General features: G+C 47.3%; 1 protein-coding gene across 4 annotated transcripts in view; it reads left to right on the forward strand.

The window, feature by feature from the left end:
• Nucleotides 1-23,241, forward strand: part of smarcc1a (SWI/SNF related, matrix associated, actin dependent regulator of chromatin, subfamily c, member 1a) — a 260,613-nt gene that overhangs the window by 96,425 nt on the left and 140,947 nt on the right. For all 4 annotated transcript variants that reach the window (XM_038808949.1, XM_038808946.1, XM_038808948.1 and 1 more), the window contains exons 13-16: nt 3,020-3,057; nt 6,813-6,940; nt 9,992-10,063; nt 11,696-11,809. In XM_038808949.1, the coding sequence (XP_038664877.1) occupies nt 3,020-3,057; nt 6,813-6,940; nt 9,992-10,063; nt 11,696-11,809 (352 nt within the window). The remainder of the gene's footprint in view (nt 1-3,019; nt 3,058-6,812; nt 6,941-9,991; nt 10,064-11,695; nt 11,810-23,241) is intronic.

Genomic DNA, 23,241 nt, shown 5'->3' on the forward strand with positions numbered 1-23,241 from the left:
CACAAACAACAATATTGTAGTGACCAGATAATCTGTTTTTTTTGTGATGTTGAATGAGGGATAAATATTGGCTTGGACACCAGGGCTCGCACCCCTGCTCTTGTTTGAAATACTGCCACTGTTACGTCCAACTAGGGAGGCAAACAATGCCTGTTAAATGATCCACAAGAGGGTAGTACTGACAGTTCAGCACGCTCACTCTCCCGCAAAGAAGTCAATGAATGGTTGCCACCTTCGGGCGAACCCCTATACAGATCCCCTCAAGGCGAACTTAATTTTTTCCATACCCAGAAAACTCGACATGTCCGAAAGCCACAACTTAGTCATCGGGGGCTTTGAGTCCCTCCATGCCAGTAGTATTCGTCGCCGGACTATCAGGGAAGCAAAGGCCAGAACATCGGCCTCTTTCTCACCCTGGACTCATGGGTCCTCCAAAACCCCAAAAATTGCACCCCTGGACCCATCACCACCCTTGTTTTTAGCTCCCGGGACATGATCCCCGCAAATCCCTCCCAGTACCTCCTAAGCATCGGACATGTCCAAAACATGTGTCCGTGGCTCGCTGGTCCTCCTGCGCACCTAGCGCACTTGTCCTCTACCCCAAAGACTTTGCTCATCCGAGCCACCATCATGTGGGCCCAGTACATAGAACAGTACAGCACAGAACAGGCCCTTCGGCCCTCGATGTTGTGCCGAGCAGTGATCACCCTACTTAAACCCACGTAACCCGTATACCCGTAACCCAACAATCCCCCCATTAACCTTACACTACGGGCAATTTAGCATGGCCAATCCACCTAACCCGCACATCTTTGGACTGTGGGAGGAAACCGGAGCACCCGGAGGAAACCCACGCACACACGGGGAGGACGTGCAGACTCCACACAGACAGTGACCCAGCCGGGAATCGAACCTGGGACCCTGGAGCTGTGAAGCATTGATGCTAACCACCATGCTACCGTGAGGCCCCAATAAACGACCTTAAATTGAATCAGGCCGACACATGTTGCGGTCGAGTTTACCCTACTCAGGGCTTCTGCCCACAGCCCGTCCTCCATTTCCCCGCCTAGCTCCTCCTCCCATTTGAGTTTCAGTTCCTCTGTCTGGGACCCTTCCCCCTTCATGAGCACCTTATAAATATCAGAGACTTTACCGTCCCCTCCTTCCCCTCGAGAGACTATTCTGACTTGGATCCCCATTGGCGGGAGGTGTGGGAAGGATGGGACCTGTCTACGGACAAAGTCCCGCAAATGTAGGTACCTGAAATCGTTTCCCCTTACCAGACCAAATTTCTCCTCCAAGCCCCTCAGACTCGCAAAGCTCCCCTCCAGGAACTTATCGCCCACCCTCCCCAATCCCGCCCGCCGCCATGCTCGAAACCCCCCATTCATGCTCCTGGGGGCAAACCGATGGTTGGCGCCCAGACAGACGCCCCCACCTCCCCTACATGCCTCCTCCACTGGCCCCATATCCGCAGGGTCGCCCCCACTACCGGGCTGGTGGAGTACCTGGCCGGCGGCAGCGGTAGGGGAGCCGTGACCAGGGCTGCCAAGCTGGTGCCCCTGCATGAAGCCGCCTCCACCCGCTCCCAGATAGACCCCGTACCCACCATCCACTTCCTTATCATGGCTATGTTGGCCGCCCAGTAATAGTTAATCAGACTCGGCAATGCCAGCCCTCCCTCGCTGCGGCTCCTCTCAAGCATCGCCTTCTTCACCCGCGGGGATTTTCCTGCCCAGACAAGGCTCATGATCATCTTGCTAACCCTTTTGAAGAAGGATTGTGGGATAAAGATTGGGAGGCACTGAAAAATGAACAGGAATCTAGGGAGGGATGCAAGGCATTTCATGACCAATAGACTTCCACAAGTGCTTTGCAGCCACAGATGGACTTGTAAAATAGGAAATGTGATTGCTAATCTGCACACAGCCAGGTCCCACAATACGGAAATGTGTAGTGACCAGATAATCTTTTGTGATGTTGAATAGTGATATTGGCCAGGACACTAGGGTATTTGAATTAGTTTCATGGGATCATTTTATGTCCTATTGAGAGGGCAAACAAAGCCCCTGTTGAAACCTCTGATTGAAAAGAGGGTACTTCTGCCAGAGCAACACTCTACTCTCTCAGTTCTCTGTTGGGAGTGCCAGCTGACATTTTGTGGGCAAGTCTTCGATTTTGATGAAGGTTGCATCTGACTAATCTGATTTGAATTTGAGGAGGTAATGATGGTCAATGATGTATTTTTCATGATGACAATGTCCCTCGTGGCAGAAAAGTAAAAGTCCATGAAATCTGAAACAAAAAAGGTAGTGGCCATTGCTGCCTCATGGCGCCGAGGTCCCAGGTTCGATCCCGGCTCTGGGTCACTGTCCGTGTGGAGTTTGCACGTTCTCCCCGTGTTTGTGTGGGTTTTGCCCCCACAACCCAAAAAATGTGCCATGTGGCTGAATTGGTCATGCTAAATTGCCCCATAATTGGAAAAAAATAATTGCATGCTCTAAATTTATATTAAAAAAAGGTAGTGGCAATTTGGATCCAAAATTGGCTCAGTGGCAGGAAGGAAAAGGTAATTGTTGATGGTGTTTGTAAATTGAAAGTTATTTCCAGTGGTGTTCTGCAGTGATTGCTACAGATGCAGTGCAAGCTCCGAAAGGTCAGCGCAGCGGTCGTGACATTTTCAGTGGCTACAGAACTCTACCATTTTATCTGGTGCTCTTCATTCTCATCCTATTAATGGTAGTGCAGTTTGTTTGCTGCTGTTAATAACAGTGCAGCCAATGACCCAATAACATCCAATAGATACAAATGCAAGTTATTTTATGCCTACCTGTTGCAAACAATATGATAAAACCTCTTGGTGTGGCAATTTGGTAGTAGCTCAGCAGTGATCGAATTAAAGTAGTGATACTATTGCAAAGCAGATGATTACAGCATGGCTGCTGACATGTTTCACCTTTTTTGAGGCTTAATTGAACTTGTTAAAGCTAATACATATCCTGAATTAATCTTGTTGCAGATGAGCAAGAAGATGAGCCGTTGTCGGCAGGAGGGAAGGTAATTAACATAAAATGCTGATTTTGCTCACCCAGTAGCTGTCTGGAAATGGTAACTATGGCAACTAATCTATTGTTAGGCTCCAGAGCTGTTAGGCTCCAGAGCTGTTGTTTCTGTATCACCATGCATTGGCAATGTTGTGTGTGTGATGTCGATGTTGCACGCTGTTGGAGGAGGCAGTAATCAAATCATGGATGTTGAGGAAAAGTGAAATGTTCAGATATATTTGGAGACATTCACTTCCTTCTCTGCCTCCAGAGCTTTGCACAGTGTGGGCAGCAAATCATGTCTCACGCTGTATGTGTAAAGCGTAGGTAGAAACCTGTGCAAGTCCTTGGTTCTGCAGGCTGCGAATGTGGGGCATAATATTCACATGTATCATCAATACATTTTGGTTAAGAATCATACCATGTCGGTGGCTGTTTGTTTCCTTGTAATCTGGGAATAATAGCATTTTGCGATATAGACCCTTGTGTGTTTTTATTAACTTGGGAATGACAAGATCCTGGTTGACATTTATTTGATTCGTTTACCAAGTCATCATCCATGCCATGAAGCAGTTAAGAATAATTTGTATCACACCAATAAGTAAAATTCATCCCAATGTCCCAGGCGCGTCTTTCCCACTTTTCGCTTCCCTCCTCCACCCCATAACTCAAAAGGAACTGCATCATTCCTGAATGACGTGGCTTCTTGCCAAATTTATCAGATGCAATCCCATCCATAAACTCCACAGATCTGCTCCAGTACACTCGAGCCTGATCTGAAGAATGCACAACAAGCTAAAGTGTTCATTGTTGATTATTTTCTTCCTGACTTTATCTGCTCACACACAACTTTGCCGACAGTTGCTTTATCATTTCGTTTGTTGCTTCCAGCAACCCAGACCCACAAAAAGGGCAAAATAAGGGGAACCAGCAGGTAACTTCCAGATCGCTTAGACTCCTGCACACTCCCCTGGAACACTAGATAACAAAGACACCTATGTCAGACTCCTATTTAGCAACTACTGCTCAGCCTTCAACACCATCATTCCTACGAAACTTACCTCCAAACTCCTTGGCCTTGGCTCCTCCCTCTGCGACTGGATCCTGAACTTTCTAACCCACAGGCCACAATCAGTAAGGATAGACAACGATACCTCCTCCATGATCATCCTCAACACCGGTGCCCCACAAGGCTGAGTCCTCAGCCCTCTACTATAGTCCTTATACACCTATGACTGTGTTGCCAAATTCCCCTCCAATTCGATTTTCAAATTTGCTGATGAAACCACAGTAGTAGGTTGGATTTCAAACAATGACGAGACAGAATACAGGAATGAGATCGAGAATCTGGTAAACTGGTGCGGCGACAATAATCTCTCCCTCAATGTCAACAAAACTAAGGAGATTGTCATCCACCTCAGGAAGCGTAGTGGAGGACATGCCCCTGTCTTCATCAATGGGAACGAAATAGAAAGGGTCGAGAGCTTCAAGTTCTTAGGTGTCCAGATCACCAACAGCCTGTCCTGGTCCCTCCATGCCGACATTATAGTTAAGAAAGCCCACCAACGACTACTTTCTCAGAAGACTAAAGAAATTTGGCATGTCATCTACGACTCTCACCAATCTCTACAGATGCATCATAGAAAACATTCTTTCTAGTTGTATCACAGCTTGGAAATTACAAAAGGTCGTGAACGTAGCCCAATGCATCACACAAACCAGCCTCCCAGCTATCAACTCTGTCTACAATTCCCGCTTCCTCAGAAAGGCAGCCAGCATAATTAAGGATCCCACGCACCCCGGACATATTCTCTTCCACCTTCTTCCATCAGAAAAAAGCTACCAAAGTTTGAGGTCACATACCAACCGACTCAAGAACAGCTTCTTCCTTACTGCCACCAGACTTTTGAATGGACCTACCGTGTATTAAGTTGATCTTTTCTCTACACCTCGCTATAACTGTAACATTATAGTCTGCAGTCTCTCCTTCCCTATGTACAGTATGCATTGTTTATACAGCATGCAAGAAACAATACTTTTCACTGTTTACTAATACATGTGACAATAAATGAAATCCTAGCAGACCTTCATGGTACATAATTATCCATGACACTGTTATGCAGTTGAGCAGTTTGTTGTGATGAGCATTCAGGAGAAAAAAATTCAACAGGAAAACTCTGTGCTCTTTAAATAATTAAATAATATGGGATCTTAAATGTCCACAGAATTGGGCCTTCTCTCATGGACAACGAGTCTCGAGTGCAGGTTGTTCCTTTGATCTGCTCTGGTCCAGGAACTTGAACCTACAACTATTTGACACAGATGCACCAAATGCCACCAATGGATCAACTTCAATATAGCTCGAATGAAGCTAATATTTAGGAAAGTTTGGAAACTGGGCAGCAATGCTGAAAAGTAGAATGTCTTTTTTTGAAATGGTTGAGTTGCAGCATAAGTGTAGTACTCGAGGGAATAATAAAACTTAATGTGTTTTGTTTCCCAGTGCAGAATTTCATAAACTGTGAACAGATGAGAACTACTTGGAACTGACATTGTATTTCAGCCCAAACTATTTATTTTCTTCACTTTTCTGCCTGAAGCAGATCCGACCCAAGGTGCCATGACCTCCACCACACGTGGGGCAAGAAGGCAGGTCCTGAAACCATTATAGCTGAAACAAGAATCTAACCCCATGCTGTTGGTCATCGATCTGATTCACACTGGTTGTGCATCTAACTGAGCCAACCAACGACTCCAACAAGTCCCAAGTTGCATGCCATATGAAGAGGTCCCTAGAGCAGTGAATAGTGAAGATTACATTTTGCTTCAGTTTTTTTTGTCGCATGGCTGAGCAGGATTTTCTGACACTCTTAGCACCTTCCATTGGTGTATGTTGGAAGGATTTATTTACAATGTAATTAACGTTGTTTCCCTGGGCATCAAGTCCTGGAGTAGGACGAGCTTCTGGCTTGGAGGTCGGATGCTACCAATGTGCCACACACCTCCTGCCTATTGTCTATGCTTCAGTTTCCCTGAGAGGTAGAAAAAGTAATGAGCTGCTGGCTCTGAAAGTGCTGCTAGTGATCGCCATGCCAGGAGGTTGAGAGCAGTCTTTGGGGTGCCCCGTGTATTTTCTCATCATCTACCTGTGGCAGAGACCCTTAATTTTAGCTTCCCATTTCAGTACCTTGGTTGCGATGTTGAAACACAGACATGTGTCTATACCCAGCTCTGCAAGAGCCATAACTGGGTGTAGTCGCTTACTATTCTGTCAATGAGAAGTCCATGTCTGAATTCTAATTCTTGTGTTTTAAAATATTTGATTTTCCAGTGGCAGCATGGTGGCGCAGTAGTTGACACTGCTGCCTCGTGGCGCCGAGGACCTGGGTTTGATCCCAGCCCCAGTTTGCTGTCCATGTGGAGTTTGCACATTCTCCCCATGTCTGCGTGGGTCCCACTCCCACAAACCAAAAAGATGTGCAGGGTATGTGGATTGACCATTCTAAATTGCCCCTTAATTGGAAAAATAATTAATTGGGTAATCGAAATTTGTATGAAAAAAAAGAAGAAAAAAATATATATATTTGAGTTTCCTGTCCACAAAGCTTGATAGAAAATCTGAATAAAATACCTCTCCTAGATTTCTCTGCCAGTCTAAGCATGTGTTCTCATTAGTAATAGATCAGCTGTTATACATGTCATTGACTTAAACTGAGACAGATGTGATTTGCAAATTATTCACCAGGCGATTTGCGAATTATTCACTAGGAAGAAGAGGACAGTTCCAATGCGAAAGGTGATCACATCCGGCCTGTGGACCAAGCAGAGGATAACGTCACTGAACAGACTCATCACATCATCATCCCCAGCTACTCTGCATGGTTTGACTATAATAGGTCAGAATTAATGTATTTTATTGCTCCTTCTGTGTACCTTCCTTGTTTGAATCAGAGAATCTGCAACCACTATCTACCCTTGGTGCACCAGAAAACTATAAATAATCAATTGCTGCCTCTGTTCTGATATGTGCAAGCAGCCTGTACAAAGCCCTCCCTGAGAGGGTGTTCGAAAAACCCTTTTGTCCTTGTGTATATTTAACTTTTGAGAACTTGTGGAGAGGTGAGGTGTGCTTAATTTGTTTGTTCCCTTGAAGCTTTGATCCTCTTGGAAGGCGAAACGTGGTTTCAGGGGGCCTCTTAACTAGCTGGCCATTTATCATGAGTCAGCAGAGACTTGAGTGGTCGGCAATGCACTAGCTAGTGTCTCAACATTTCAGTTTGCCATCTTTGCTATCGGAATTGAAGATTTCCTTAGCCCAGGGATGCTGAGAGCAATGATGAGAAACTACTATTAATAATAAGGATCTTTACGGTCACAAGTAGGCTTACATTAATCATCATAGAATTTACAGTGCCGAAGGAGGCCATTCGGCCCATCAAGTCTGCACCGGCTCTTGGAAAGAGCACCCTACCCGAAGTCAACACCTCCACCCTATCCCCATAACCCAGTAACCCCACCCAACACTAAGGGCAATTTTGGACACCAAGGACAATTTATCATGGCCAATCCACCTAACCTGCACATCTTTTGACTTTGGGAGGAAACCGGAGCATCCGGAGGAAACCCACGCACACGGGGAGGATGTGCAGACTCCGCACAGACAGTGACCCAAGCCGGAATCGAACCTGGGACCCTGGAGCTGTGAAGCAATTGCGCTGTCCGCAATGCTGCCGTGCTGCCCTTATTACCATACCATGCATTAACACTGCAATTAAGTTACTTTGAAAAACCCCAAGTCGCCACATTCAGGCACCTGTTCGGATACACAAAGGGCGAATTCAGAACGTCCAATTCAACTAACAGCATGTCTTACGGGACTTCTGGGAGGAAACCGGTGCACCCGGAAGAAACCCACACAGACATGGGGAGAATGGGCAGACTCCGCACAGTGACCCAAGCCAGAAATCGAACCTGGGACCATGGAGCTGTGAAGCAACAGTGCTATGCACTGTGCTACCGTGCCGCCCCTAATCAGATTATGATGAAATAACTCTACAACAATGCTGAAATAATCCTGGACCTTTAATTATGACTGTCACATGTAACCATTTCAACTTTGCCATGAAGGTTGGTTTGTTGTGGATAAAGGGGATAGTTCACTGGGGTTTCATTATTGTCAGCTACAAAGTGCTCGGCTGCAATTAATTCTGTGATGTGTCTGCACAGTGAGCTTCCAAACTCATGTTCTGGTGATGCCAGAAACTTCACAACAGACTTTTCTCCCTATGTGTATAAAGCTGAGCAGCATTTCCAGAGTCATAGGAGCAGGTTAGGTCACTTAAATTTCCTCCCCTTCGCACTTTTTATCTTTTAAGATAAGGGAGTAAAATAAATTGGAAGTAACTTAAATTGTACATTGTAAACTTTCAAATACAAACTATCTTGGGGAGACCATCAGTAAGAAATTGTTATAATATGGGGCTGGTTGAGAACAGCAATGAATTCTGAAAGTGAGGATGCTGGAGAATGGGGATGCTGCATGCCATTATTTTTCAACTTTTGTTTCGTGGAACAGGATGAGACCAGCATCCGAGTGCTAATTTGTGCTGTTTTTTTGACTGTGATTCTCCATCAGGCATTTGGCAGAACCAGGTGCAACCAATTCATTGCCCCAAAGCAAAAACTTAACACATTGGAACTCCACGACTGACCAAGTTAGCAATTTTGCTTTGGTTGGGCTCTTTCTCTCTCTCTCTCTCTCCCTCTCCCTCTCCCTCTCCCTCTCCCTCTCCCTCTCTCCCTCCCTTTTCTCTCTCTCCCTCCCTTTTCCCTCGCTTGCCCCTTTTCCCTCGCTCGCCCCTTTTCCCTCGCTCGCCCTTTTTCATCTCATGGATTATTTCTTAAAATCCAAAGTAAAGACCGTTCCCTCTCCACAGCCAGATGGAACTGCAGGGAAATTCAGTTCAGCCACTAGCTGCAGGCCAGGCCAATTGTTTAAAAATACTTTTTAAAAACAACTTGTGTGCGGAACTCTGTCCTTATCTCAGTAACGCTGTTAGTCATTCTGGTGGAGTTGGAAACGAGTAAGAATTAAACAGGCCTGAGGCGGATCCTTTTGAGTGAAGGTCCAGTCTCCCCAGAGGGAATTCTACAGGCTCTCACTGAATGTTTCTGTCAGAAGATCCTGATTAGCAATCCAGCAGGTGGCTTCGATCCCAAAGCAACCTGGGAGACAGCCTGCTGAAATGGCCTCTACGTCGGAAGCAAGGACACTCCTCTTTTATTTCATGTTTTAATTCCTGGTATTTTTACCCTCCCTCTATTTATGTGTGTGTTGTGTGTGTTTCAGTGGAGAGTGGGACAATAGAGGGGGGGGGGGGTAGATTAGCTGGCTGTTATTCCATTATAATGATTGCATATTTCAACTTTGTTCCAGTTATAAATAAATAAGTATTGTATTGAACTTTCAAAGCTAGTGGAAATACAAGATTCTGCAACTGTTATACATTATTGGTTGAGACTCTGGGGTCTGTGGGACTGGAATCGACCACACACTTGCCCAGGATGTCACAACACAGTCAAGTGCAGATATATTCTGTGCCTCAAAATTCTTTCTAGATTGTAACTTCCCCACCACAAGAGGTTAGTCTGACTGGCTCATGATGTTTTTGTTTCTAAAATTTATTGAAAGGTATTCTAAAACCTCAGTCATATTTTGGTCTGGTGGAGAGTTTGATTGTTAGATGTGGTGCTTGGGATACGTCACTGAGTAGCTTTTTTCAAAAAGGAATAATGTCTTTCTTTTCTTCCAAGATCTTCAGAGACGTAATTTTCTGTCTGTTTTATCTTGTTTTTTTATGATTTTAGGATGGGGCATGGACTTCTTCAGTTCTATTCATTTAAATTTAAAAATAGAATTTACCTAATTGCGTTTCCTTGTCTTGTAGTATACATGAGATTGAACGTCGTGCCTTGCCAGAATTCTTCAATGGGAAAAATAAGTCCAAAAGCCCAGAAATGTAAGTGTGCTTGATAAATCTGTTCAAATACACACGCACAAGCCTAACATGCCGTTTCTCTGTTTTGGCTGTCGTTTTGAGTTTGAAAATTATCCAGTGCCATTATTTTAAGGTTACTCGCCTTTTTCACTGGGTTGGGTATTGTTTCCTGCCATGAGCTTCATCTGATGGATTCAATTGGATTAAAGCTGATTGCTGGGTATGGGTTACATGAACCTGTTGCTGATCTTTGTTTCTAAATGACTGTTCGTTTGATTTGAATTCATTCATTGCAGTTTTGAACTTTGATTTTGAGGCTTTACCGATCTCTGAGGGGTTCTCTTTAATTTCAATTATCTGCTCTTGGAGTATTCTTGTAGCTGAGCTCACTAATGGTTCATGATAGGCAGCAACAGTCTCGTGCTGATGTTGTTAGCCCTATATAATTTTTTTTGAGTGCGTATATGTATTTGGATGTTTTGGTTTGATTGAGTGACTTGATACACCAAAGGCTGTGATGCCAATAACCATGCCATCCAAGTGTGTTTCTATCAATCTACTGTGCTGCTCCAGCACAGTGATATTTAAATGGCAACTTTCCCTTCAGTCCATCATTCTGATCCCCTCTTTCACAAGAATGGCAGATTTATTTAAAGGGCAACCTTCAGTAAATTACTTTTTAACGTGAAATCTTTTATTTATCAGGTAGGTGTTTTGCAGTGAGATAGTCCCACTCTTGTTGATTTGTCTTAGCTGGTATATCATTTCATCTCCAGTTATCTTGTGAAGTTTCTGAACAGGAAGATTCAATCCTTGTTGAAGTTGATTTTGTAATGTGATGAAACCCATTAGATTACTGTTGTGTAAATGACTATATACTTTTATTTGCTCACCGAGAGTTCTGGTTTAATTATCTTTTGATTTAAAATTGGCATCTACCCAATTATGGATAAAGTATTTCCAACATTACTTCAGAAAGCAATGGCATGATATTTTTGATTGCAAGGGGATTAGAGTAACCAGCAGGAGGTTTACTTGCCCATGTTTGACCTGATGCCATGAGACTTCATAGGGTCCAGAGTCAAAAGTTGAGAATTCACAGGGCAACTCTCGCCCACCACGATGTTGCCACCTATGGTTGATCTGGGACCTTGCCTCTAAGATTCGATTCCACGAATATAACTGTCAGGCTATTGATTGACTGATCTTTGGGACAGCTCTCCCAATTTTAGCACAAGCCCCAAGATGATGCTCAGGAGGACTTTGCAGTGTCAACAGGGCATTGTTTGCAATTGTCATTCTAGTGCCTAGGTCAATGTAGGGTGATCGACCTGGTTTAATTCCTCTTTGTGGACTTTGTAGCATCAAATTGCATGCTTGAAAATCTACAGCACCAAAAATTAATTCCAAGGCTATAAACAAATTCTGCTTTAAAAGACTTGTTTAAATGTTCCTGGGGAATGAGCAAAAAGCTGTGGGTTCTTGACGGACAGTGTTTGCTGAGCATCCCATGTGGTGCGATGACCTGTCCAGGGAACTATTTCAGTATCCACCTTGTGTGATTTTTTTTTTTTTGATACTTGCATCTCACTGATTTCAAAACCTGTCACTTCTGGAAAAAGTTATTTTTTTGCCCTGTGTTTACACCAACAGATATTTGGCATACCGAAACTTTATGATCGACACCTATCGGTTAAATCCTCAGGAATATCTAACCAGTACATCTTGTCGCAGAAATTTAACTGGCGATGTTTGCGCGGTAATGAGGTAAGTGGAGCCTTCTGTGGAGGAGAGTAGAGGTCCCTTCATCTGCATTGAGCACTGCCCTTGCTCAGCCTGAAGGAGACTGTTCTTTTCTTCTAATTAAGGGGCAATTTAGTGAGGCCAGTTCACCTTCCCTGCACATGTTTGGACTGTGGGGGTGAGACCCACGCAGACACTGGGAGAATGAGACTGTTATTTTCAACTGTCATGTGGTTTGTTTTAGATTCCTTTAAGATTGTGGGTTTATGTTCCAGATTGGTGCACTTGTGCATTGTAATGAAGAGTTAATCAGATTACCAACAGGTGCTGTCTTTGAACTTAATTATTGACGTTATTTCACCTATTCAGGTGGATGTTAATTCCAAAATAGAAATGGGCCTTTTTCATCTGAACCAATCCAAACTAACTTGTACTAGCAGAGAATGAATTGAGGAATAGGTGGTCTATTCGGCTATTCAATTTAGTTCATTAATCGTGAATGACCTGCATCTCAAAATTCATAAACTTACCGTTGCTCCATGTTTCTTGACCTGTTGAGAAAGGAAGGCATTTTGTATTCACTGTGTTCTGATCAATGTTTTAGAACATGTGTGACGAGTACGAAAAATGCCTAAATTAGGCTATGTAATTATTCCACTGCGAAAAAAGAAACTTGTTCCACATTTGACGACAAAATAACTGTGGTGCTGTTGTCAGATCATTTTTTTAAAAAAAATTCTCCAATTAAGGGGCCATTTAGCATGGCCAATCCACCTAACCGGCACATCTTTTGGGTTGTGGGGGCGAAACACGGGGAGAATGTCTGTGTCTGGGGTATTGGTGGTCGGGGCAAATATGTAGGCAAGTGATGAACATCATATTTATCACCGTAAGAAGTCTTACAACATCAAGTTGAAGTCCAACAGGTTTGTTTTGAATCACTAGCTTTCAGAGCACCGCTCCTTCCTCGGGTGAATGGGTCTTTCACCTGAGGAAGGAGCAGTGCTCTGAAAGCTGGTGATTCAAAACAAACCTGTTGGACTTCAACCTGCTGTTGTAAGACTTCTGACCGTGCTCACCCCAGTCCAACGCCGGCATCTTCACATTATGATCATTCAACTTTATTTTTTTTTAAAATTTCTTTATTCTCCTCCTTTTTCGCAATTTCTCCCAAATTTGCACCCACCAACAGTAAACAATAATCCGTAACAAATATGTCAATCCCCATATCGACAACAACGATGCCATCCTCCCACCAAACCCAAAACATTTGCCCACATGTTCACATAAACAACTGACAGAAAGGAATCAGGAATCACCCATAGCCCCCATTACCCCCCCCCCCCAAAACTCGTGTTCGATGTTATCCAGTTCAACCACACCAGGGCGCAGGGTGGAGAGGCTGCCGCACAACCCATCAACATCTAGGCTACAACATCTGCCTCCGCACCCGTTTCCAACCCTGGCTGGTCCAACACCCCGAATATGGCCTCCCGGAGGCCTGGGTCCAGTTTCACGTGCACCACTTTAGAAATTACCCTAAAAACCTCCTTCCAGTAATCCAACTTTGGACAGGACCAAAACATATGAAAATGATTAGCGGGGCCCCCCCACTGCAATGTTCACACACATCTTCTACTCCTTCAAAGAATCGGCTCATCCTCGCCCCTGTGAGGTGAGCTCTGTATACCACCTTCAGCCGTATCAGCCCCTACCTCGCGCACGAGGTGGAGGCATTCACTCTCTGGAGCACCTCTCACCAGGACTCCATATCCTCTCCCAACTCTTCCTCCCACTTTGCTTTGATCCCTTCCAGCGGTGCCTTCTCCTCCTCCAAAATGGCTCCATAGACTGCTGACACTACCCCCTTCTCCAGTCCCCCTGTCGTCAGCACCTCCTCCAGCAATGTGGAGGCCAGTTCCTCCGGGAAGTTCTGTATCTCCAGCAAAATCTCGAACCTGCATGTATCTATACATTTCTCCCTGCTCCAGCCCATACTTCACTTCCAGCTCCTTCAATCCTGCAAACTGACCCCTAAGAAACAAATCCTTCAGTGTCTTAATCCCCATCTCCCATTTCCTAAAATTTCCATCCCACCTCACTGGCTCAGATCTGTGGTTCCCCCGAATCGGCATTTCCCTTGACCCTGCCCCCAACCCGAAGTGCTGGCGAAACTGCCTCCAAATTCTCAATGAAGCTATTATTACCAAGTATGTCCCTGGAGCTATCCCGACCCCCTGCGCATACTTTCCTCCATTCTGACCCACTGGGAATCAACCCCTCTGACCCAGCTCTGCACCGTCTCCACATTTGTCACCCAGTAGTAATACATCAGGTTCAGAAGACCCAGACCCCCTGCCTACCTTCCCCTCTGTAGTTGCACCTTTCTAACTCTGGCCAACTCCCCATCCCAAATGAACGACGTAATCCTTCCCTCAGTATCTCTGAAAAAAGCATTTGGCAGGAAAATCAGCAGGCATTGAAAAATGAACAGAAATCGGGGCAGCACGTTCATTTTAATCGCCTGTACCCGACCCGCCAGTGACAGAGGGAGACCATCCCACCTTGCCAGATCAGCTTTCACTCTCCCCACCAAACTAGGGATGTACCTGCGGAGCCACCCCCACTCTCGTGCAACCTGCACCCCCAGGTACCTAAAGTGAGTCCCTGCCCTACGGAATGGCTGCCCCCCCACCCCCGGCCGAGACACCACAAAATACCCCCCCTCCCCCAACTACTATTCCTTTCCAAACCCCCGAACTTCTTAATGTGATGACCAACGCCTCAAGCTAATGTTGTTTGTGCGGACACTCTCCCTCGGCTCCTTATATAGTAGCGTTACCCAATTCACAAATCTTGGTCCAATTCCAAAATGCTCCAGAACTGCCATCAAGTACCCCGATTCTACCCGGTTGAATGCCTTCTCAGCGTCCAATGCCACAACCACCTCGGTTTCCTTCCCCTCTGCCGGTTCCCTAACGACGTTCAATACCCTTCTAATGTTTGAAAAGAGCTGCCTCCCTCTCACGAACCTCATCTGATCTTCACCTGTCACCTTCGGGATGCACTCCTCCAGCCTACCCGCCAGTAACTTTGCCAATACTTTTGCACCCACATTCGGAAGTGATATGGGCCTATACGACCCACACTCTGTTGGATCCTTTTTTTTAGCAACAGTGAAATCGATGCCTGCCCCAAGGTTTGTGACAACATCCCCTTCCCTATCGCCTCTTCAAATATCCCCGCCATCAGGGGTGCCAGCTTATCCTTGAATTTTTTATAATATTTCACTGGAAACCCATCCGGCCCTGCCACCTTCCCCGACTGCATCCTCCCAATTGCATCCTTTATGTCCTGCTCCACTTTCGTTCCTTCTGTCCCCCTCCCCTAACCTTGGGTACTCCAATCCATCTAGAAATTCCTGCATCTCACGATCTTGCCCGGGTGGCTCTGACCTGTACAAACTCTCATAAAATTCCTCAAAAACCTTGTTAATCAGATCCGGCGCCACCACCAACTTCCCTGCCCTATCCCTTACCTGCACAATTTCCCTTGCTGCTGCTTCCCCCCGGAGCTGACCTCACAGCCTTATCTCCATATTCCTAAACTGCCCCCCCCCCTGCTAGTCTCAGTTGGCGCACCGCCTTCCTGGTAGATAGTGGGTCAAAGCTCGCCTGTAGTTCCTTCCTCTTTTCCAGCTTTGCTGGGTCCTCATCCCCTGCAGAACTCCCATCTACCTCCAGTGTCTCAGAGATCACTTCCCCCGCCTCACCACCGCCTTTAGAGCCTCCCAGACGACTGCCTTCGACACCTCACCCGTACGGTTGAAACCTACATATTCCTTAATTACTTTTTCAATTTTGTCACAGAACACTTGGTCCCCCAAAAGTCCCACATCTAATTTCCGTCCCGGCCTCTGCACTACCCCCTTCTCCAGCACCATATCCACCCAATGCGGAGCATGATCTGACACTGCAATTGCAGAGTATTCCAACCCCTTAACCCCAGCCAACAAAGCCTTCCCCACCACAAAAAAGTTGATCCGCACAATACCAACTCTCAATACTTCCAGCTGCACAGGGGCACCAGACCAGGATGCCCACTGTCCCCACTGCTGTTCGCAATAGCAATCGAACCACTAGCAATTGCGCTCAGGGCAGCAAAAAATTGGAGGGGGATCCGAAGGGGAGGCAGAGAGCACAGAGTCTCACTCTATGCAGACGATCTGCTCCTCTACATCTCGGACCCACAAAGCAGCATGGACGGAATCATCGCGCTCCTGAAAGAGTTTGGAGCCTTCTCGGGCTACAAACTCAACATGAGCAAAAGCGAGATCTTCCCAGTACACCAGCAAGGGGGAGGGGGGGGGGGGGGGGGGCAGCACTAAAGGGGCTGCCGTTCAAACAAGCCCGACATAAATTCCGCTACCTGGGGATCCAAATAGCCCATGACTGGAAAGGGATCCACAAATGGAACCTCACCAGCCTGGCGGAGGAAGTAAAAAAGGACCTGCAAAGATGGAACACACTCCCACTCTCCCTCGCAGGAAGAGTCCAGACGATCAAAATGAACGTATTGCCCAGGTTCCTCTTCCTGTTTAGATCCATTCCGATCTACATCCCCAAGGCCTTCTTCATAGCGCTGGACAAACTTATCATGGCGTTCGTATGGGGGGGTAAAAATGCTAGGATCCCAAAGAAGGTCCTACAGAAAACAAAATCCAGGGGGGGGCTAGCCCTCCCGAATCTACAATTCTACCACTGGGCGGCAACAGCCGAGCGAGTAAGGGGATGGATCCAGGAGCCAGAAGCCGAGTGGGTGCGTGCGGAGGAGGCCTCCTGCATGGGGACCTCCCTCCGGGCCTCGCCACGGCAGCACTCCCATCCCCACCCAAAAAACACTCCAGCAGCCCAGTGGTGACAGCCACCCTCCAATCCTGGAACCAACTGCGGCAGCAATTTGGCCTGAACAAAATGTCGGACAAGGCTCCCATCTGCAACAACCATAGGTTCAAACCAGCACTGACTGACGCCACCTTCAAAAGGTGGAGACAGGACGGGGGGACACTGACAGTCAGGGACCTATACACGGACGACAGGATCGCAACACTGGACGAACTGACAGAGAAATTTCAGCTAGCTGGGGGGAACGAGCTACGGTACCTGCAGCTCAAAAACTTCCTACGAAAGGAGACAAGGACGTACCCACAACCGCCACGACAGACACTACTGGAAGACCTACTGGACGCAAGTATCCTAGAGAAAGGGAACTGTAGTGACATGTATGGCCGACTGGTAGATAGGGACGACACCGTACTGGACGCAACAAGAAGGAAATGGGAGGACGACCTGGGGATGGAGATAGGGTGGGGACTCTGGAGCGAAGCACTGCATAGGGTCAACTCCACCTCTACGTGCGCAAGGCTCAGCCTGACGCAACTAAAAGTGGTACATAGAGCCCACTTAACGAGAAACCGTATGAGTAGGTTCTTCCCGGAGGTGGAGGACAGATGTGAGCGGTGCCAAGAGGCCCGGCCAACCACGCCCACATGTTCTGGTCTTGCCCCAGACTTGTGGAGTACTGGACAGCCTTCTTCGAGGCTATGTCCAAAGTGGTGGGGGTGAGGGTGGAGCCATGCCCGATAGTGGCGGTCTTCGGGGTTTCAGACCAGCCAGATCTATTCCTGGGGAGGAGGGCGGACGCCCTTGCCTTTGCCTCCCTGATCGCCCGCCGTAGAATCCTGTTTGGCTGGCGGTCAGCAGCACCGCCCAGAGCTGCAGACTGGCTGTCCGACCTCTCGGATTCTCTCCAAATGGAGAAAATCAAATTCGCCATCCGAGGGTCGGACGACGGCTTCCACAGAACGTGGGAGCCATTCATGCAATTGTTCCGGGACCTGTTTGTGGCCAACGTACAAGAGGAAGAATAGTCGGGGGAAGGTAGCCGGCAGGGAGGGGGGGGGGCTACGGGCGCGTTACGGGGGTTTGATGGCTAGCTAAGGCCCAAAACCAAACTAAATAAATGCCAATAAACATGTTGGGGAATGTAAAATATGTATGCCGGCAAAGAGGGGGAGGCCACAGTTATTACTACGAAGATGCTCACCTGTAAATATATATGTTAATTTTTGCGTGTTTTTTTTTCTCTCTCTAACAATTTGTAATTTGTTCAATATAAAACATGAAAACTGAATAAAAAACATTTATAAAAAAAAAAAAAAGTTGACCCGCGAATATACCTTTTTGGACTAATGAGAAAAACGAGTACTCCCGTTCCCTTGGGTGCAGGAACCTCCAAGGCGCCCCCCCATTTCCACCATTAGCCCAGCCAATGCCTTCGCCCCCCTAATGGGGCCAGTGACCTGTCCATCCTTGGCTCCTGCACCAAGTTCCAGTCCCCCCCACTATTAGTTTGTGTGTGTCCATGTTGGGGATGGCCCCAAACACCTTCTTTGTGAATCCCACATCGTCCCAATTGGGGCCATATACACTTAACAGCGCCACTAACCTCCCCTCCAGCGCCACTGTCACAATCACATATCTACCCCCCTGATCTGCCCCACCGTCTCCATCTGGAAGCGTGCTCTTTTGCTGACCATTACCGCTACCCCCCCCCCCCCCCCCCCCCCCCCCCGAGCCCTTCCGTCAAGTCCAGAGTGAAACACCTGACTATCCCAACCCTTTTTAAGTCTCACCTGGTCCATCACCCTCAAGTGAGTCTCCTGCAGCATTGCTACATCTGCTTTCAAACTTTTAAGATGCGCAAGCACCCGTGACCTCTTTACCAGACCTCCGAACCACCTCACGTTCCATGTGGCTACCCCCCCCCCCCCCCCCCTCTCTTATCCACCATGATCATACCACCGGGTCCTGCCCCATAAGCCTGACCCGCCCCTATCCAATATCAACATCAAACCCACCACCCCACCCCCAAACCCCACCCTACATTTCCTGTCGAAAAAACATCCCCCAGCATCAATACCCCCCCCCCCCCGGTCTCTTGGGCCCATTGAAACCTGCTAACCAGGCACCAATGTCCGCAGCCCTCCTTTCACCTCACCTCCGTTCTCAAGCCGATTTTAGTTAGCTCGCGCGGGTGGCTCCCCCGCCACGCTTTACCGTTCCCTCGCACCCAGTCCCTGAGAAAGAAAAAACAAAAACAACAATCCAACCCATACAATTCACTAAACTAAGATCTAACAGTCGCAAGACAGAATGCCAGTCAACCCAATTAATAATTTAAACTCTGTAACAATGTGAAGAGAAGTAAATTACAATACATGTCAGTAGAAAGAAAGTTATAACATTTATACATTTTCCAGCTCTCCAATCACAGTCCACAGTCTCTCTTCCAGCTCCGCTCTTCAAGTCTGCCCCAAGCCTTCTGCCCTCACGAACGCCTCAGCCGCCTCCACTGTCTCGAAATAAAAGTCTTTGGCACCATATGTCACCCTCAGCTTTGCTGGGTACACCATACCAAATCGCACCCCGTTCTTGTAATGTTCCTCCTTCACTCGCCCGAGTGCCGCTCGTCTTTTTGCCAACTCCACTGTCAAGCCTCCAACTCCAAACTCCAGCACCATCCCACTGCACCTCGCGCTTCTGCTTCACCCAGCTTAACACCTTCTCCTTCATGCAGTACTTATGGAAACAGATCATTGCTGCTCTTGGCGGCTCGTTCACTTTGGGCTTCAGCCTTAACGACCGATGAGCTTGGTCCAGTTCGTACTGAGAAGGGTTCTCGCCCTCCCCCATCAGCTTCGCCAACTTCTTAGCGAAGTACTCTGTTGGCGTTGGATCCTCTATCCCTTCGGGCAAGCCCACAATTCTTAGATTGTGCTGCCTCGACCGGTTCTCCAATCTCTCCAGCTTTGCTCGGAGCCCTCTGTTGACCTCCACCACCCTCCGCAGCTCGTCCCCCATCGAGGTGAACTGGTCGCTGTGCCGCGACGCGGCTTCCTCCACTTTCTTCATCTTCTCGCCCAGCTCTCTCACCTCGGCTGATGTCTTTGCCACAGCCACTCTCACCGGGGCGATTGCCTCCTCCACCAATGACTTCAATGTGACCGCCATCTCCTTCCTCAAAGCCTCCATGTGCCTCGCAAACTGCTTTTCTTCCTCCACTGCCATCACCTCGGTCATCTTCTCCACTGTAAGTAGTGCGGCCCCACCATGCAAGTCCGGCCTCCGCCATCTTGTCAGCACTTTTGCTCGTCTTCTCATTCACCATGCGATCCCGTGTTTTCTCCCTTGCTCAACGCTGCTTTTTGCGTCCTTTACCGACTTATTATTTTTCCTTTTTCTCACTCTTCCTTCCTCCTTTAATCTCAAATTTCTTTTCAATTTCTTTCTTTTTTTTGTATACCTCCAGAATTTCCCTGGGAGCGGGCTTCAGTCTTATTACCACATTCTAGGCGGGGGCTATCCGATGTGGGACATCTCACCTACGTTGCGCCCTGGCTTCGGGCCGACTGCCTCGGCCTCGGCTTGGCTCCACCCCCGCTGCTTCCTTCAACTTTTCAAGGGAGAGTAAAAACAGGAAAAAATCTTTCTCTTTTCTACTCGTCGTCTTTGAGGCCTTCAGCTTTCAGGATGCTCCTTGGGGAATAAGTTGTGATCCCTGCTCCTCCTCCACGTGCAGCTGCCTCCACGAACCCACGGGAACCAGACTCTCCCCTCCCGCCCTTTCAACCCTCCCGCTCGGTGAAACCGAGCTTCGATCCTATCACCGGGCGAGGGAGGCAGGGCTGACCCCGGAGAGGTTTATTGTTTGCCAAAAACTTCGCGGGGAACCCCCTGAAAAAGACCACGATATCGCGGACTGGCGGGTTCTTCTTTTGAACGCGGCCGCTCCGCGCAGGCGCCAATGGAAGTCCATTCAACTTTCTTTTTGTTTTTTTTATTTCGCTTTAGAGTACCCAATTAATTTTTTCCAATTAAGGGGCAATTTAGTGTGGCCAATCTACCGAGCCTGCACATCTTTTGGGTTGTGGGGGCGAAACCCATGCAAACACTAGGAGAATGTGCAAACTCAACACTGACAGTGACCCAGAGCTGGGATCGAACCTGGGACCTCGGCGCCATGAGGCTGAAGGGCTAACCCACTGTGCCACCGTGCTGCCCCATTTAGCAATTTCATAGAATTTAGAGTGCTGAAGGAGATCATTCTGCCCATCGAGTCAGCACAGGCCCTTATTAAGAGCACCCAACCCATGCCCACGCATCCACCTTATCCCTATAACCCCACTAACCATTTTGGACACTAAGGGCAATTTAGCATGGCCAATCCACCTATCCTGCACGTCTTCGGACTGTGGGAGGAAGCCGGAGTACCCGGAAGAAACCAACGCACACATGGGGAGAACGTGCAGACTTCGCACAGACAATGATCCAAGCCGGGAATCGATCCTGGGACCCTGGAGCTGTGAAGCAACTGTTCTAATCATTATGCTATAATGCTGCATTCTTGGACAAAATCGTCTGCTTAGTTGGTGCCCAGCAAATGACCTCAGTACCTACCCACTTCTCTGCAAGAGCAATAGAGCTGAATAAGTCATGAGCAGACTTGTGCAGCAACTCACCAAATTAGTGCAAGATCAGTTAGCCAAGTTGGTAGAATCATCACAGCGCAGAAAGAGGCCATTTCCAGTTTTCTGTTGAGAAATCCAGTCAGTCCATTCAGCTGTTCTATCCTCCGAGCTCTGCGTGTTTCTTTCACTTGAGTACCCATCAAACTAGCTTTTGAAATCATTATTCCTTTCATATCTCCCACCCCCCCCCCCCCCCCCCCCCCCCCCCCCCCCCCCCCCCCGAGGTCAATAGCACTTGCTACATTTAAAACTCTTCCTCACATCTCTTCTGTATCTTGCTCAAATGTAAAATCTGTGTTTCCCAGTCTTGTAGAAAATCAAATGGGAACAGCTTTGCTTTATCCATATTGTCTAAACCTGTCATAATTTCCTACGCCTCCATCAGATCTCCTTTCAATCTTCTATGCTCTGAGTAGAATAACTCCAGCTTCTCCAATCTGGCCATGTAGCTACCTCGAATCGTCCTCTCAAGGACCGTCCTATCGTTCGAAAATGTGGTGAGCAGAACTGGGCACAGTACTCTGGGTGAGGTTTGACCAAAGTTTTCTAAAGGTTCAGCATAACCTCCCTGTTTTGGTAGTTAGCATGTCTGTTTATACAGTCCAAGGTCCCAATCTTGTCACTTCCAATCATCTATGCAAATAAATACCCAGGTTCCTATGCCTCCGCCCAATACTGAGCCATTAACTTTATTTTGCATCTCTCCATTCTCGCTGCCAAAGTGCAACCCTTCTCAAGATTCCATCCGTTAATTCTGCTAGCCTCTGGTCATTTCTTTTGTCCTCCGCTTTTTCCACAGCATTCCTTTCTACTTGTCTCCACGCACTCTGGTCAACAGCTCGGACATCCCATGCATTGCCTCTGATCGTGGTCAACTTCAAATCTCGCTTGCAGACATTCTTGTATCCCGTGTGTGGGGTAACTTATCGCATGTTGATAGCAAGCTCCCCTTCGGGGATGTGGCTGCTGTACATTAAGCTCTTGTGAACCAGCCAATCGAGCTGCCACTGACCTGTGAAGCACAACATGCAGAGGATCCCTGCATGCTGGTTTACTTCTGTATTCTGTGCATCTTGCTAGGAGATGCCCAATATTTGCCTGAAGCAGCGAAGTTGGAAGACGTCCAGTGCTTTTCTTGGCTTGCATAAGCTCTGCATTCCCAGACCTTGAACGAGCTTTGTGTTTTAAGTCCGTTTGCAATTGATCCACACTCAACTTCTCATTTGACAGCTTGTGTCTTTGCCAAAGTCTCCAGGATTGCTGTGTGTGCGTGCATGGTTAATGTTGACATTGCACTCCAGATGCTCTTTGGGAGTTTGTCTGGCTCAGACATGTAGTGCCATGCCCTCCAGGTTTCTGGAGCAGGTGTCCTGACTGCAATGCCCATTGGGAGCATTCTTTAGAGAATTATGGGGATGGAGTCTTTTTGGACCCAATGGTTTTCATCACATCTAGCAGTACTGAAGTCAGGAGTGGCCTCTTTTTGGTCTCTGGCTGTTGTCCTTTTGGGCTGCTGGCAAGCTTCTTGCACCCTCATTTGTGTTTTCTTTGTCATTTATCTTTTCCAATGGTCAGGGAATGGTTTGGAAAGGTTCTTGCCTGAGTGGCTAGACTGAGGGGTGCGATTGTAGTTAGCTGCTACGAGGCCTGCATTCTGGGTTGTGAGGATGCTCGCTCCTCAAAGTGCGACCTCATGCTAGAAAGTAAGCGGTTTTGAAATTGCTCTAACGTTATCAATTGTGCAATCCTCATGGGTGTAGTGGACTTTAAAAACATTTTTTTTTGAGTACCCAATTATTTTTTTTCCAAAGGGGCAATTTAGTGTGGCCAATCCACCTAACCTGCACATCTTTGGATTGCGGGGGAG

This window comes from Scyliorhinus canicula, chromosome 10, assembly GCF_902713615.1.
Source record: "Scyliorhinus canicula chromosome 10, sScyCan1.1, whole genome shotgun sequence".
Lineage (NCBI taxonomy): Eukaryota > Metazoa > Chordata > Chondrichthyes > Carcharhiniformes > Scyliorhinidae > Scyliorhinus > Scyliorhinus canicula.